Here is a 17,361-nt window from a genome sequence, read left to right on the forward strand (position 1 = left end):
GCCTGGCTCTGAAATGTCTTAGTATATAGAGAAAATGTTCCTAAAAAACTGCATATTCTCAGAATCTTTGTAGAGCAGAGTTTTGCACATTAGAGACCAAATGAATTGTGCATCTTGGAAACAAGTGAGGGAAAGATATCTTGATGCTAAGGTTTCAGAAATCAGAGGTTTGATTGGGAGTCTCGTTTTCCCCTTAGTTGTTGTTAGTAAGTAACAAATTCACCTTGGCTGATCAGGGATTCCAAGCTAAAGTCCTTTCTCAAAAGCCTATGGGGGCTCTTGTTTGTTGTTCTTTGAGTGGGAAGCTCTGTCTATGGACTGTAAACAGTTGGCTAAGGAAGGGCAAGGTGAAAATTCAGATAACCACTCTTTATGTCAAGAAGATCAGTGCCTATGAGAAAGGCAGGAGTTGCTAGGTTTGGGTTTTTTTCTTTTTTCAATTTTCAGTTTCAGTTATTTCTGTAATGGCTGGAAGGATGTACTTCCTTCAACACTGTCCATCCTCTCTTCTTCTCTAAGCATGGCTCCTGCATCTTCTTATATGTCTGCCACCAGTCACTGGCTTCTCCCAGCCTCCACGGCCATTGGCAAATAAGCAAGGCAGAGATTGTCCTTGTGACCCATAGACTGCAGGGTTGTAATTCTAGAGGAGGGAAATGGGAAGCAGGGAATGGGTTTGGAAGGTGATAGTTAGCTCCAGCAGCCTGAAAAGCAAGCAAAGGCTTTCAGACGCTGTTCTGTTCTGGTATTCTCAGCCCAGCCTGCACTTAGCCCTTTGAAGTAAATAGGGGTCATGGAATGAGTATCAAGTTGTTTATTCTAAAGCCTCTTGTCTGATTAACCTCTCCAAAACCCACCCTTGCCCTTGAACTCCAGGCCTATGGGTAAAGAAAATAATCAAGGTTTTGGACTTGAAAAAGAAAAAGAGAAAGAACTAAGAACCCTGTCCCTGAGAGGACCTCTAACCCATTCCAAAGAAAGACACAATACAGACTCACCTTGCAAGGGACCAAAGTCAACCCTTAATACATGAGTTGTGGCACCCAGTCAGTGGATGAATGGAAAAGATCAGTGGGTTTTCCTTGACACTCTCCAGAAGTTACTACAGAACTCTACTTTCCCAACCACACAAGCAAAACAACCTTCACCCAAACTGGGACAAAATGGACTCAGTCCAAAGTAGTTATATTGTAGGACAGATACTCTTCATGTTCAGTGGGGGTGATTTCAAACTAAAGATGCTTATGACTGACTGTCTGAAATGCCTCAATTTATGAATGGAAATTGGAGTTGGGGTCATTTTGTTCAAAGAAGGCTTTGCTGTGTATTTTTTTTTTTTGTCTGATCTTTGTGCAAAACACTTCCCAACTGAGACGTTACCACGCTTGCTCCTCAGAATTCAGCTTTCTTGTCATTAATGCATCAGAGGACTGACTGTCCTCCCTCAATTTCTGAAGCTCCATGGCTTGCCATTAAACTGTCAGAATGTTCAGGGTCTCTGCTAAGTCCCTACTCCTGTGGACTTTAAGAAAATTATATCCTTGGTTGCTTTCTTTTACTCACTTTGATTAAATAAGATTACACATAAAATCCTTTAGGCTCAAAACAGCAATATATGCAAATTGGAGGAAGTGCCACAGGCTAGTCACAAGGAGAACTGGTCTCTGTGCCCTCTGAGACTCACTTCTTTCCATACCAAGGCCATTCTCCACTGTTTTTGAAGATGTGATAAGCATAGTGTTAAAGATGGAGACACCTGAACCAGAATCACTGGGTCCAAATCCTTACCTTACCATCTTTATTGAGAATTTTCAGGATGTCTGTGCCTCAATTATCCTATCTATAAATTTGGGATTAAAAGGTGTTACCTACTTTTCCATGTTATTGTAAGTGAATTAACACATAGAATGTAATTTAAATGGACTCAAAAGTATCCCGTGAATGATGGCTGTGGTGTCAGCTTCTGGTCCCACTTTCTCCTCTCTGAGTCATTCAGTAGTTCATCAAGTTCATGTTCTTTCTTCTTTCTGTTCTGTGTTCTTGTTCTCATTGGTAGTAGTTCGGTTAGGTTTGGCTCGGTTTCAGTCCCACTGCCACTAACCCTGGTGCGTCATGGGTCTAGGACATAGCCCAGCTCAGGTCTTTCATATATTTGTGGGAAGGAAAAGTAGAAGTGAGAGAAGGAAAGAAGGATAAAAGGGAAGGACAGAAGGCAAGAGGTAAATACGTTTTAATAAACAGAAAATCATTAAAATGAGTAATTTAAAGTTTTTATTTTTTTTAAAGGAGAATGAAATGAAAGGAAAAGAATAAATCTGGAAGGAAAGAAAGGAAACAAACCATTTGAAGTGCTGGTCAAAAATGCCCACAGCCTTTTGAGAAAGGCTCAGAACTAGTATAGGACCACTCTTGGGAAAGCTGGCCACGAGACCAGATCAGGCCCACTGACTGTGTGAAGGGCTGGTGGGGACCAGGAGTGGAGAAGGACCGTCATTCTCACAGATCTCACCTCTGTACCCTTGTGTATCTTCTCTCCTTCCAAGTGGCCTTTTCCTCCTCAGTCTTCATGTTTCAGAGCTTCATAGATCCGTCTCCTCACTGGAACATGCCCCATCAGCTCTACTAGAAATACCTGCTGTCTTTCCTCTGCACCATGAAAACTATTTCATGCATCCTTCTGTGCAAGGGCTGCAAGTTTTCCCAGCACAATTGCCAACATTCTTGAGGCACAGAGAGAAAAAGATTTTGTATCATCGGCCATTCCTGAGCATTTGCTCTTGTGCAAGGGAGATATTTCAGAAATCATTTTTCCTTCAAATGCTCCCTTTTACCTTATAGAACAGATGGAAATTTGTAGCTTCCTCTCAGTCTTGTACGGCTTCTAGGATTTAATGGGAAAGACAAGGAAAGGGGGAGGAAGAATAGGTTGTTGACTATTCCCCACTGAAAGCTGGACAGACCACTGCTGTCCCTTGAGGACCTAAGCAAATGTTGTGCTGTAATGTACAGTTCTGAAAATTGTTTGCTTCTGTCTTGGGTTTCTGTCTCTGTTTTAGGAAATTGTGGATTATGTGCGGATTCAGTCACATAGTGCCACGTATGCTACGTCAATGAGCCCCGTGGTGGCAGCCCAGATCATCAGATCCTTGAAGATAATTATGGGATATGAGGGGAACTTTGGAGGTAAGGAGACCATGGGCCTCAGCTCCCAAGAACTCTCCCACTTCTGCTCATCAATCTCCCACCTTCTCACACATGTACTGTGTCTCATGAAGCTCATTTGTTCAGTAGAGTCAGGTAATGAGCATACTAGAACTACTATCACCACACACACACACACACACACACACACACACACACACACACACAACACCACAACACCACAAACCCTTCGCTAAACTAAAGACATGCAGTCTTCAACAACAAATCAATATGATCATCAAATTTGAATCATTTTTGTGTGACCATTGGTTATAATAAAATAAGCAGCATCTCTGTGTATATGTGTATGTGGTTGTGTGAACATATGTAAATATGTGCATTTGTATGTATATGTGTGTCTATATGAGTTTGCATATATGTGCATATATATACATAAATGATATATACACATATGCATATATGTGTATATGCTTGCTTGCTGTCCCTTGAGCTTCTCTGAGATGAGTATTATCAATTTTATATTTTATATGTTTTATTACCAGAGGTTGGGCAAAGGAAAACCACAAGTGGCTATGTGAAGACATGCAAACTCTCACTATCATCCCAGTCACCCATTTGTCACTGTGTCACTTAAACTAAAATGTGCAACTTTGCTTAACTCAAATGAACAGTATCTGCTCTTTGGAGAATTGTTTCACTGAAGCCTCATAGAATTCTCATTCCATCTTTCAGATCTAATCTCTAAAGCGTCAACTAAATGTTATAAATAAAGCAGTTCTTCCAGCCAGGAAGCTAGCTAGGGAGTACAAGTGAGAAATGGCAATTATACTGGCATATGGATATAGATAATATAGATATGGGTATAGATATATAGACAGATAGATATCATATATATATAACATATATGCATCATAGACATAGGCATCATATACATATACACATACACACACACATATATACATACACACACATATATATACACACACACATATATACACACACATATATATATACATACACACACATATACATACACATATACACACACACACATATACACACACATATATACACACACACACATATATATACATACACACACACATATATATAATACATACACACACATATATATACATACACACATTATATAATACATACACACACACACACACACACACACACATATATATATTTATATATATATATATATGGCACCCATCTAGCACCAAACCCTGTGTTGTTTACTGCAACCACCTGGACTCACTTTATAGAATGTATGGGATTATCTATCATTAATAGTATTAAACACAAGAATACTTACTTATGTGTTTCACCAAAAAAAAAAAAAAAAAAAATTTACTTCAAGCCGAACATCCACCCCAACCTGAAACTGGAATGTTCTGCAATCTGAAACATTTTAAGCACTGACACAGTGAGTCCCTAAGTGGAACTTTCCACACTTGCCTTCACATGGTAGGACACTCAAAATGAAGTTACACTAAAAAGTCCCCGTAAAGTTGTCTGTAGGCACAGGCACAGCAGCACATGCCTATAGTCTCAGTACTTGAGTGACAGGTGGATTATGGGTTTGAGGCCAACCTGGGTTACAGAATGATACCCTATGTAAAAAGAAAAATTCCGAAGAGTATATGTGTATGAAATATTAATAAATTCTGTGGTTAGACTTGAGGCCTGTCCTCAAGATAACTCAGGATACATATGCAAATATTCTCAAAACAATTAAAAACCCAAAATCCTTATGGTCCTAAGCATTTCTGATCAGGAACAACCTGTATCTCTTCTATAAATCAGATAAGAAAACTTTTCCATTGAGACAGGATCTCCACTCACCTCCACACTAACAACCACTATGGCTCTTCCACTGAGCCTTCCTGCTGGCCAGAATAGTTTTTTTTTAATGTAAGATTGAGTTTTATCACTTTTTGTTTTATCATCAAAGCTGGAAAATGACCCAGAAGATGGTTCTACCATGGGAAATAAAATGGCTGGCGGATCTTTAGAATCGTGAGTGTGTGTGTGTGTGTGTGTGTGTGTGTGTGTGTGTGTGTATGTCTGTGTGTGTGTGTGTATGTCTCTGTGTGTATGTCTCTGTGTGTGTGTGTGTGTGTGTATGGTGTGTGTGTGTGTGTGTGTGTGTGAAATGTATCGAAAGGCTGAGAACCTAGTTTAGGGAGTCCTGATGATGTGAATAGAAAGCAACTGCTGGGATTGATTTCTGTGGTGTTACTTAGGGTCATGTGATATTCTGCAGGTGAATAATGGCTCCCCCAACTTTAGCCAGGTGACTTAACTTTTCTTTGTGTCAGTTCCCCCAGCTAAGAAATAAGAGTAATAACATGTATGCATTGAGATTTTAGAAGTTAGATGAGTCAATCCATGGAAAGTACTCGGGAATGTCTGGATGTCTGGAAGCAATCATGAATGTGATATGTTTAATATTGCTCCTGTGGCGAAAAAAAAAAAAAAAAATGTGAAAGCAAATGTCTTAAGGAAGAAATGGCAGAGAATTGAATGTCATTCCAGGTCTTGGATTAGTCAGGATGAGCAAGGTTAGGTTACCATAACAACCCCTGTTACTTTAATGGAGCTAAGGCTTATTTCTTGCATTCTGGTGGTGGTATCATTTTGTGTGTGTGTTCTTTTTTTTTAACGTATCGAGGTTTTTGTTTGTTGCTGGTTTGGTTTGGTTTGTGAGAGAGAGTTTCTCTGGGTAGCTCTGGCTGTCCTGAAACTCCTCAAACTCGGAGATTGACCTACATGATCCCTGAGTGCTGGGACTAAAGGCATGGGCCACCACTGCCCAACTTTTCTTCCTTTCTTTCTTTTTTTCCTTTCTTTCCTCTTTTCTTTCCTTCTTTCTTTCTAATTCTTTCTTCCTTAATTCCTTCCCTCCCTCCCTCCTTCCTTCTTCTCTAACATATAATTTGACAACCATCAAAGGAGTCCATCCCTGAAAGACGCTATTTTCCTGCTCCCAACAATCACTAGTTGTCAGTAGTTCTTTGTCTAAGGATGGGATATCAGGAAATTGTTCTCCTTCCACATTAACAAGTCCTTATATTCTTAGCAGCACGATTAAAATACTTCACCTCCTGTCTCCTGCCATCTTATGAGTTAAAAGAAAACAACACCGTGTGTCAAATAGACATAGGAAGAAACTTAAGACACTTTTTTTGTTTTCAAATAAATGAACAAAGTAAAGTAGTTCTCTTTGAAAGACTCATCAGCCTAGTCTCAGGTAACTCTGTCTGGCACATCTTTTGAAGGATTCAAAGGCACTCTGGGAATGACCACATTGACCTCATTTGCAACAACGTCTGTTCAAATTATAGGATAGGTGAGAGCACTACATTAGGTTAGCCTTCTCTGCAAAGATGTACTCAGAAAAAAGTTGCCCAAAGCTCCAAGAGACGCATCATTTCTAGATCTGCCACACAAGCTTTGAGAAAGAGGAGCCTGGCTCCAAGCCTTCTTCTGACTGGAGCCTTTCAAGGCTTTGTTATGGGCAAGTTTGGGGAGCGGTTGGCCAGATCCGTTCCTTGATGAATGTCTTTACTTTAATCTGCAATGCAAAGCCATACGCTTCAAAGAGAGGCGAGCTACAGCAATAAGGTCAGTGTTCCTTTGATGCCAAGGTTCAAAGATGAAATAGCAGCCCCAGCGAAATGACAATGTTTATGCACAAACAGCCACCTTCACTCTGCAACCAGGCTGCTGGTACAGTTAATGCGCACAGGCTGAGGGTCTGCAGGCCGGGTGTGTGTTCCATATGCACCAAGGCCCGTTTAATCTTCTAGCCTGTCACTCTGGAGTACACTGAGCCCAATGTGGAGATTTGATTTCTCCATCCTAAATGGTTGTTGGGTGGTCTCCCAGCTAAACCAATGTTGTAAGCTCCTTAAGGGCAAGAAATGTGTCTTGAATTAATTCTGTGTTCCTCTGAGTGTCAAACTCAGTGCTCAGCTTAATAAATACGTCATGACTCGACTTCCATATTGCCAGCCTTCTAAGATTCAGGTCATGTTTATGCTATATAAGATTCTGGGGGATCTTTATCTCAAGGGACTGGGAGTCAGAATGCAGTCCTCACCAATGAGGCACCTGAAGGGACCTTTCAGTGGAAGGGGGATATTTGAGGAGAGGTCTAGAAAGATCACGGTTCTGTCACTGACTTAATCTAGATGTCAAGCAAGCAGCCACAAGGGATAGAGCCCCAAACCATGCCAACAGCTTCCCTACAGAAAACAATGTCGTCCGTTGTCTTGTTTCATTTAATTCTTTAATGGACATTTTTTTTTCTTCAGTCAGTCAGTCTCTCCTGATTTCCAGTCTGTACCGTTCATCCCTAAACTCTCTTTCCCTAACCATGGACAGTCTTCCACTTCTCAAAAAAAGAAAATGGAGGTTGAATTGTACAAATATCTAAGAGTCGTCACCTGCAGGTAGATCACGTGGGCCAGAGTCTGACGTGTTCCCTCTTTTAGTGGACACAGGGGAAGGACTAGGTGATACAGTGTAGGGTGAATATCACATGGTGCTGATGTGCAATAAGAATGTAACAAAGCCGTGATTTTCCCCTTACCTGACACTTCCCTTCCTTCTCCAGATATTTTCAGTAGTTTTTGCCCACCTTGGAATTCTCCCTTGTTCTAAAACTTGATGACTACCCTTCCACAAACCCTGCAACACTTGCTTAAAAATGTTCCTATAATCTGGTCGCCTCTCAAAGTCCACCCCTCAGGATAGCTAGAATACTTTTCGAAAAATCCTGGCCATTTCTGTCTTGGCTTTTTGTTATGCTTTGTCCTCTGCACAAATCATGCTCTTTAGCAATTATTCCGACTGCACAAATTGACGGGGTACAGGATAATGGTTTACCATAGGCATGCAGTGTGAGTGATGGACAAAGCAGGGCTATTAGTGTTCTCATTTGTTTGTATGTCCTAAAAGCCTTGAATGGCATACAGGATACAGAGCAACAGCTCAGTACATGTGTGCAGGATACTGAGAAACATTTTCAATTCTTCAACACTTGTTTTTTGCATTTGAACTTCTGTTCCCTAGTTATTCATAAATAATGGAGCATTGTAGATTGCTTTCCTATGATTTTTTGGAACCCTAAGCTTTATTCTGTCTATGATTGGGTATCTGTTGTCCATCCTCTCTCTATCCCTTCTTTCTTAACCCTCTTCTGCCTCTAATAAATCCATTCTGTATTTTTACTAACATTTTAAAACAGCATCTATATGAGAGAAGCCCTAACTAGTTAAAAGGAGAAAATACAAGCCATGCCACGCGCAGTTTCCCACTCACCCCCTGTGTGCTCCAGTGGCTCACGGGCTCTCCAGACTTCTCCCTCACATTTCTTAGACTCCTCCCCTTGATCTCCTGAGTCCTGGAATTCAGGAGGATCCAAACCAACTCCCACAGAAAGGTCTTTGCACTTTCTGGTCCCTCTAGAATAGCTCTTCTATGTCTCTACCCATCTCTGCTCAGAGTGGTCCTCCGGAGGACCTGTTGCATCCTATGTGCCTCAGCCTTCACCTCTCCCCTTCTTTTTCCCTTCTTTCCCTTTAGCTTTCATTCTATCCATGTGTATTCTTTTTTTCTCTCTCTCTCTCTCTTTCTCCTTGGAGCGCAAACCCCCAGAGAAGTGACTCTTTTCATTTAGCACGCCAAGAACAGCACCCTGCAACCACAGTTCGTGGTTCCTCGGCAAAGATTTATTGAACAACGGCAATGTTCTCCCTTGCTCTTTTGTCTGAACAAATAAAAGCCTCTGATCTCCTTTGCATCACTGTGCTTGTGATTCCTCTTTTTGGAGAGCACTGGTCCCTTTCTGCAGCACAGTCTTGCTGATATCCTTCCAAAACAAACTCCTCTCTCCTCTTCTTCCTTTCCAACCACTGTTTTCCACTGCAGCAAACCTCTGAGCTTGCTTGTCTGATGTCTTCAGCCTTGCCTTGGCTGCTCCCCTCCATTCTAGGGAGGTTGTGCTCCTGGTCTTCATTCTGCCCAGTTGGCCTTGACCCCTTTAGTAACCAACAATCTTAAGGTACTATTGTCCTCTGGTTTTCCTTGTGTTTTTACTTTTTCCCCCATCCCTTTTTCTGTAAGGCCTCTTCCTCTGTCTGCACTTGGCCGAATTCGAGCCTCTATTTCCTGTACAATTCCCTAACACAAGTGTCTTTTCGTGGTTCCTTCCTTTCATGCAACAATGTGATTCCTCATAAGACTCAGCTGGAAGGGGTTTGAGACAGCTTGCTGATGCCAAAGTAATTCTGTATGAATGCTGTTGTGTTTATAAAGCACCTGAGTGCTGCTGGCAGTACTGGTTTCAGGGGCCACCCTTTCAGAACCATCACTGGATAATGAACTCATCCTAGTCATTCTCTCCTTCCCATCCCACACTAAGGAGCTATGGATTTCTTACAGATAGAAGTCATCATTTTTACATCGTTAGCTACCAGCTATTGACACATGTATTCAACTGAATTGTCTAGTTCCAGTTGTGCCATGATATGGATGCTGATAAAATAGCTATTGGGAACATTTTGGGAACCATCTATTCATCAAAAGAATTGAACCCCAAATGGTTCATATCAGCCATTTAAGTAACTGGATTTGCTCACTCAGGTCAGCATTTGCCCTTGTAATTCTTGTCTATGTCTGTGACTCCTTTTGCTCATAAGATATGTGTGTTTGTTTTAATGCCTTCAGTGTAGGAGGTTGGTGTCCATCTGTCTTCCATCATCACTTCATGTTTCAGGAAGATGGGAGAGCAGGATGGGAGGAGGAGGCTGAGGACTACATACATAGTATGCTATGGTGGTTCTCAGAGGGTGGTCCCTAGACAAGCGATGTGTGTGTCAACATCACCTGGGCCATGTTAGAACTGCACTAGACATTTTCATTTGGAGTCAGAAACTCTAGGGGTGGGGGTCAACAAGCAGTCTAACCATCCCTCCAGGGACTTGGGAAGCAGCCTCATTTGAAAACCACATTTCCATATAAAAGGAAGAAACCAGGTAAAGGTATTTGGCAGAGGGAAAAAGAACAGAGGTCAGTTTTCTGGCAAATGTAGACAGAGCTAGCCAACCTTGCAGAAAGGAGGCCTGAGGACTGGAAAGTGTGAGGGAACCAGAAAAAGAAAAGTATGAAAGATATTTTGATCCACTTTCCTAAGCCACCATTTAAAGCCCAGCATGAACCCGGTTCACTCCGTCACCATGAGTGCTCGTCCATCATCCCCAGTATGGGTGACACTTGGCAACAGGAACTGCAAAGTGCTTTTGCCCACAGAACTGTGTGTTCTTCATAACAGGTCCTCCTGTAAACCTGTGCTTTCGGGAACCCCCCCTGAGATCTGTAAAGTCATAAGAGCTAATGGTTACAACGCTAGTTATGCCATTCGCTTTGATCATGGCTCTCTGACGGAGACATTATTTCTTTAGTAATTCGTCCCCCTTTGAATACAAAGGATGGTGTCCATAAAAGCCACTTTAGTTCTTTGTCAGTGTAGGTCTGAGGTACCGTTGGTAAAGGGGAAATTTTGATTCCCCAAAGCTACATTTTAAAAGACTGATATGGTAGTGCAGTCTGATGAGTCCACTGTTGAGGAATTAAAGACAGGCAGAGCCCCAGACTTGCTGATCCAGTGGGAGACCCCGTCTGAACAAAAAGGAAAAGGATGAATGGAACCTGAGGGATAACACCCAGGACTGTTCTCTGGCCCCCACAAGAACATGTGCACATAGACACAAAGACAATCCATCATTAATCATGCATAATGATGAATATGTGTAATTCCAGCATTCAGAAGACTGGGGCAAAAGGATCTGCATTGTGAGACTAGCCTGAGCTATAATAGTAACTTTGATGTCAGCCTGGGCAACTTAGTGAGAAGCTATCTCACTAAGCAGTAAGGGGAAAGACAGAGGGCTCAATGGTTGAAAGTATTTGCTGCTCTTGCACAAGTTCTGGATTGAGTTTCCAGCATTCACATGAGGTAGCTCACAACCTCTTGTGATTTCCAGGAAATCCAGTTCCCTCTTCTGGTCTCCATAGGCGCCCGCACACAAATGGTGCTCATGCATATATCCAGGCACATACATAGATACATAAAAATAATAATTTTAAAGCAATAACAATAATACTAACAGTTGGCTGATTATTGCTATTATCACATAAATCATTTCATCAGTGTGTCTACAGTAGGAATAATCATTTTGTTTAGTAAAGAGATTTGCAGTGGCAAGTCTGATACATGTTGATTATTTATTTAGTAACTTATGGTCATATGTTTCATGGTCATCACTTGAAAAAATAGATTTTCCTACCATTACATAGGACTTGCTTAGTTTTACCCTATGATTATCATAGTCCTTTCAACTATTTATCTTCCTGGAGTGACTGTCACATTTTTTACATCATGGTATCACAGTGATAAGGGCACTGTTTGAAGAAAAGATGATATGCACAATATAATGTGATATATAAATGTAGGATTCTAACATTTTGTCATAGTTACAGATTTATATCCCAGTGGAAGAACAGCTACAGATCCCATCAGGTGCTTAGGTAGCCTCTTTGATAGTGTGTAGTCTTTAGAGCTGCATACTCTTTTATTTGAAGATACATATCTTTGCATATTATAGAATTTTGTTAGACATCAGATCTTTCACTTAAAAATGGGAAGCTGGAAACAGGAGTATGACATGATTCTAAGAATAATTAACAGATCTAATTTGAATTACTCGATTGACCAGCTGGTTCCTTACGTGATCAAAATGGCAATAGAAAATTCATATCTATGATCTTATCAGCAATCTCCATGCTGTGACCTCAGTGTCAAGGTGCTAAGATAATCTCAAAATTTCTGAATCATCAAATTATCCTTTGCTATCACATGCCTAGAAATAACTGGTTGACAGCTAAGACACCAGTAACATCTATTGATAGGAAAAGGATAGGGGAAATTTACTCTCAGAACTCCAATTCCTAACGTGTGATATTTCATTTCATGAGGTTATATCTGCATCATCATTCTCAGTCAAATTCCCTGTCCTTATGCGACAAACTTATGAAAGGTAGAACTTGCTATTATCTTCAAAGTCTTGTGTTAGCTGAATGACTTCATTCAGCTTGAGCTTTAGCCAGTCTCGTTGGGGTTTTTACCTCCCAAGACATGTTCAATGCTTTAGCTCCGACTAAATAGCTTGTATTCCTACTCATAGCCTACTAAACCTCTCTCTGCCTCTTGAATGCTTGACCGTCTTTCTAAGCCCTAGTTCAAGTCCCTCGACAAGGAAATAAAACCACTGACAGTAATCCTCACTTCATCCAGTGTCCAGCTGTTTTGTTTTATTTTGTGTTGTTGTTTGTTTCAGTGACTTTAGTCACACATATTTCTAATGGAGCTCTTCAAACCTGTAGTGATCAGGTATTAGACCATGTCTTGAGGCATCAAACTTTTGAGTGACTGTGCATCTGCACAATAAATGTTTACTTTGGGAGAAATCAGATACCCCGCAAGCTCTGCAACCTGCACACTAAGAGCATTTGTACCATCTTTCCCTTAAACGTCATCTATCGAGCTATTTGGTTCAAACCTTAGAAATAGAATCACTCACTGGGTGGGTCTATCCGTGAGCCCAAATCTTGATTCACTTTTCTATCCTCTTGATAAATGAATGTTTTTACATTGTGTCCACTAGGATTTGTCTAGACACAGAAGTGAAGCAGGTAGACTGGGTAATCCCTGCCAGCAACGACCCAAATAGCAGAAGCAAAAGCAGAACTATCCTTTAATTATCCAAGCAGGCTAACTGGACCTCTCACTTAATCTCTCACTAACTGAATGTCTCACTTCCGAGGGAGACACCGTCTAAAATTCAAGGTGCATTAGACTTTTTAATACATGGTAATCAACAGGAATTCTGCCCCCATCTAACCCTGTCTGTCAAAGAGACTACATTTCTGAAATACAGGTGAGTAGGCTGACACTAGTATCTGGTGTAATCTTTCGCTCCCACCTTCCCTCTCTTCCTCTGTCATAATGAGCATTTGCACTTGAGTGTCTCTCTCCGTGGAGGTACGTGTGCACGGTAATGAGAAGTTGAGACACTAAAACTCCACAGGAAAATGTAGGTTTTTCTTTTATATTACACAGCTAATAAAAGGTAGCAGAACATTAGGATTCTGGACTCTTGGTAGCTTTTTATAGTAATCACTCATTCCAGAGTTTTTGGATCGGTTAAGGTATCTTGGTTGAAAGAACAGACAACTCCCAGCATATCCCAACATATCATTCATTTAGCACAATAGTAATTTACTTCTTCCCTGAGTTAAAAAGGGGAGACACAGGATTGCAAGTTCGGTGTCGGCCTAGACAAAATAGCAAGACTCTGTCTATAAAAGGAAGCCTGGGGAAGCAGAGATGTACATGCCTGGAGTGTAATACCTTTGGTTCAACCCATAGTTCAGTTCTGGTAGGGAGAGAAGTTGAAGACTCTTTCAAAAAAAGACTCCTAAACTTGCTAACAGGGCAAGGAACTTGGACTATGCGTGACACTTTCATGGGCTGTGATTGAAGAGGTGTATTACTTTTCTCCTCCAAAATCCACTGGCCATAACCCAATCACATGATTCTGGCAAACCACAGAGAAGCCAGAAGGGAAAAGGAAACCATCTACTCAGGAGAATAAAGCTCACCTTTGGTTAAAAGGTTACCATTCTTCTTCAGACTTCCTGAGGGACTTTATAACCTTACACATTTTAGGCAATTACCCAGTCTTTCTCCAATGGCTGAGCAGATAAACTCTTGAACTGGATATAATATGAGTAGGTAAGAACAAAGGGGGAAATGGTACCCAAAGTACTAGAAGGATCTCTTTTTTTCATGTAAGCTACTAGTCCTGTTTGACTACAACCACTTCTCTTTTCTTATTAATAGGACTGTGTTCCCCCATAAGACGTAGTGATAGTGTTAGCATTGTGTTATAAACTCTCAGCACCATATACTTTATGGTGGTAGAAAATGGACCCTGAGGATAACACTTCACTAGAAAAAAATTTAAAGTAACACAAAATTAGAAAAGGTCTTGAATTGTTACAGAGACAGAGGAAGAGTCTCTTTTTTGGAAAATAAATAACTTAAGGCTATAATGGAAAAAATGGTACTGTTATCAGAAATTTATAAATTGTAATTTAAGAATATGACCACTTGGGTTAATTATCTGAACTTGGATGGACTTATTTTTTAGTCAGTCCTCACTTTCCCACTTACCTCTCCTTGAATTCATTTGAGAGCAGAAACTAAGCTAATATCTAAGAAGGGATGGAGCCTCCGGTGTTCACACTGTGGTCAGAGCCAAGCCTTGGCTTAACTTAGTGACCAAACACAGAAGTCTGAATTCTGAATCCAGAGAATGGGACCTGGCTCTCCCATACCAAGGCTGAGCTCCTAAGAAAACACCCTGATCAGCCTCGTCTTAAAAATGAACCATTTGTTACTATTGTTACACTATTAAGTGGGCAAGTTCCTGCCAAGTAGTTCATTCTGAGACTTTTGTAAAAATCTCTAAAGCTTAAGCGTCTGGGTTTCATTCAAAGGCTAAGAGAAGTGTTAAATAAAATGCCAAGGTCTTTCATGTAATCTCACTATCTTTGAAACTCATTTTTTAATGCACCTTTTAGAGAGAAGACAAAGAGAAAAAAAAATGAGTGAATGCTATTTATAATATATTTAACCTAGCCCAAAAAAATCATGTTTCATTTCTGTATTTTTTTTTATCTAGATTATTCTATTTATTCTGATCATTTGAAAGGTTATCTTGAAACAGGCAAGTGAGGCACTGACCCTGCTCCTAACGCAATGTGGACTTGGAGAAAGTGGCACCAGCCCCTTCCAGCTGTGACCTCCAACCTTTGAACTCTGGAACAGGACACACATATTTTTACACTTGAGTTTGATAGGTTTAAAAACAACAGTGTCTAAGTGCGAAAATTTAGGGCATTGAGACCAAGAAAGAAGGAAGCATGCTGGGTGACAGCCATTAGCTATCAAGAAGAATTTGAACTGTTTCTGGCTGTTTGTGTGTTTGATCATGAGAGGCAGGACAAACTTTTCTCTTCAGATGTTGCTTTGCTCCCGCAAAGCATGCTTGTTCCTTGCTATCACCAAGTTCATCTTGCCTGTGTTTCTCCGGAAACTTTGTTTCACTCAAAGCTCTGACCCTTCTGTTAGGAAGAGATAATAAGAAGCCAAAACGGACTGTGATCCATGGGGCTAACCAGTCTATCTTTAAACTCCCAGCTTAAAAGGTCTTCTCACATTGCTCATTGTCTTTTGCAGCAAAGAGCTCAGAGAATAGGAAACAGGACCCCCCCCCCCCAGCAGTTTTTTCTTCCTTCCAGTCAGAGTCAGCAATGTGTTTGTTCTGTTCCTCTGAGTTCCCTGGATGGATGTCAGAGGCATTGACAGAATACCGTGCAAACTGCACTGTCTGAGGGCCCTGGCATTGAAGGCCCTTGGCATTATAGAGGGAGGAATTAGCTGCTGCTTCCTAAATATATTTGCCACTTGGTTACCAGCTGGAGACAGAGAAAGAAGCCGAGAAGGAAGCAGAGGGCACGGAGAGCTGCGTTTTCTAAATGGTTTCAGGCCACTGGCATTTCAGCAATAGCTAATACAAACCAGATGTCAGGTGCTACGCTCCACTGGCTTTCAACTGAGGGCCTGCCTCTGTCCATGATTAATCACCTGCGCTGGTGGGTAGAGGAGTTCTTACCTGGTCTTTCTGTGGGAGCAGACCTAAGGTCGGGGTCAGCAATCAAGGTGACAGGCCTGGCCTCCCTACCTTGTTGTTGTTCATATATGCACAGGACAACTTGAGTTTGTCCAATGAACACAAAATTAGCCAACACACTGAACTCTTGGAATAGAAAGGGGATGTTTGCCTGACTACACAGAAACGTCTGGCAAACGTTTCCAGGACCTTGTGCCTCCTGCCTCCTCGTTTGCTTCGGCTTAGGGCTTAGCTAATGACCGAACTTTTCTGTCAGACTAGCGAAATCAGCCCTGGCTTGTGAGTCCTTACAGTTTCCCTAGCAAAGCTTAAAGGGGTGTGCTTTTTTTTTTTTTTTTTTTTTTTTTTTTTTTTATGATAAAAGGGCCAAGGTCCTGTGGCCTCTGTCTCCCAGCCATTCAAAACCCTGTTGAAATGCCTTCCTCCTCTAAGGCTCTTAGTAAAAAGATTCTGAGACAGGGGAATTGGGATGCAGCACAGGTGGAATTCCATCCTGTTTCACTACAACTAGAGAAGCAAAGAAGATAACTCTGTCTCACCTACAGTAAAAAGGAGCTGGTACTCCACACCATCCTTTGTTTCTCTCCTCCTGGGCTCATTTAGAACTGTGCTGTGAAACTCACTCAGCCTTACTCTCCTTTGGAGAATTTCAGAAACCGGCTACCTCACCAGCCACAGCTGGGGAGGATTAGGCAGGTGGATTCATGCCTAACCGAAGCCCAGCATGTGTGAGTTTGAGCTATAAGGAATGTATTAGCTTTCTGTTTCTGCATAACAAATTGCCCTAAGTGGCCGCTTAAAACAATGCCCCGTTTATTGTCAGTTACCTTGGTGAGAGTCTGAGCAGCTTCCCCAGGAGGCTGAAGTAAGATGCCACCATCTACCCTTTGCAACAACTGGGGCTCCTCTCCCATTGCAGAACTCAGTTCCTTGGGGCTGCATTTGGACTGAAGGCCCAGTTTTCTTGCTGGCTAGATGCCAGAGTCATTCTCCACATGTGGTGGTCACTTGTTCCTTAGCAGGTCCCTAATCCTCAAGGACAGTAAAAGAGTCTCATGAACCAGCTCCAGGCTCCTTTCCTCAAATCTCTCTCCCAGAAGGCCCTTGTCTAAGGGTTCACAGCACCACGGTGTTGATGCTTGTATCTCTAGAGCTTTCAGGAGTTTGTGTGTGTGTGTGTGTGTGTGTGTGTGTGTGTGTGCGAGAGAGAGAGAGAGAGAGAGAGAGAGAGAGAGAGAGAGAGAGAGAGAGAGAGAGAGAGAGAGAGAGAGAGCTACAAGGATTACATTCCCAGGAATGATCTGCTTCAAACTGAATACTTAGAGTGAAAATTACTCCAGGGAACACTAAATTCTGAGAGACAGGA

The 17,361-nt window shown here is 41.5% G+C and overlaps 1 protein-coding gene across 1 annotated transcript in view; it reads left to right on the top strand.

Moving 5' to 3' along the window:
• SPTLC3 (serine palmitoyltransferase long chain base subunit 3) overlaps positions 1-17,361 on the top strand; it is a gene marked incomplete at both ends in the record, with an annotated part of 111,235 nt that overhangs the window by 74,558 nt on the left and 19,316 nt on the right. Inside the window, one exon of the mRNA XM_080931308.1 lies at positions 3,057-3,183. Coding sequence (XP_080787434.1) covers positions 3,057-3,183 — 127 coding nt within the window. The remainder of the gene's footprint in view (positions 1-3,056; positions 3,184-17,361) is intronic.

The sequence above is a fragment of the Micromys minutus genome (assembly GCF_963924665.1).
Source record: "Micromys minutus genome assembly, chromosome: 17".
NCBI classification, from domain to species: Eukaryota; Metazoa; Chordata; class Mammalia; order Rodentia; family Muridae; genus Micromys; species Micromys minutus.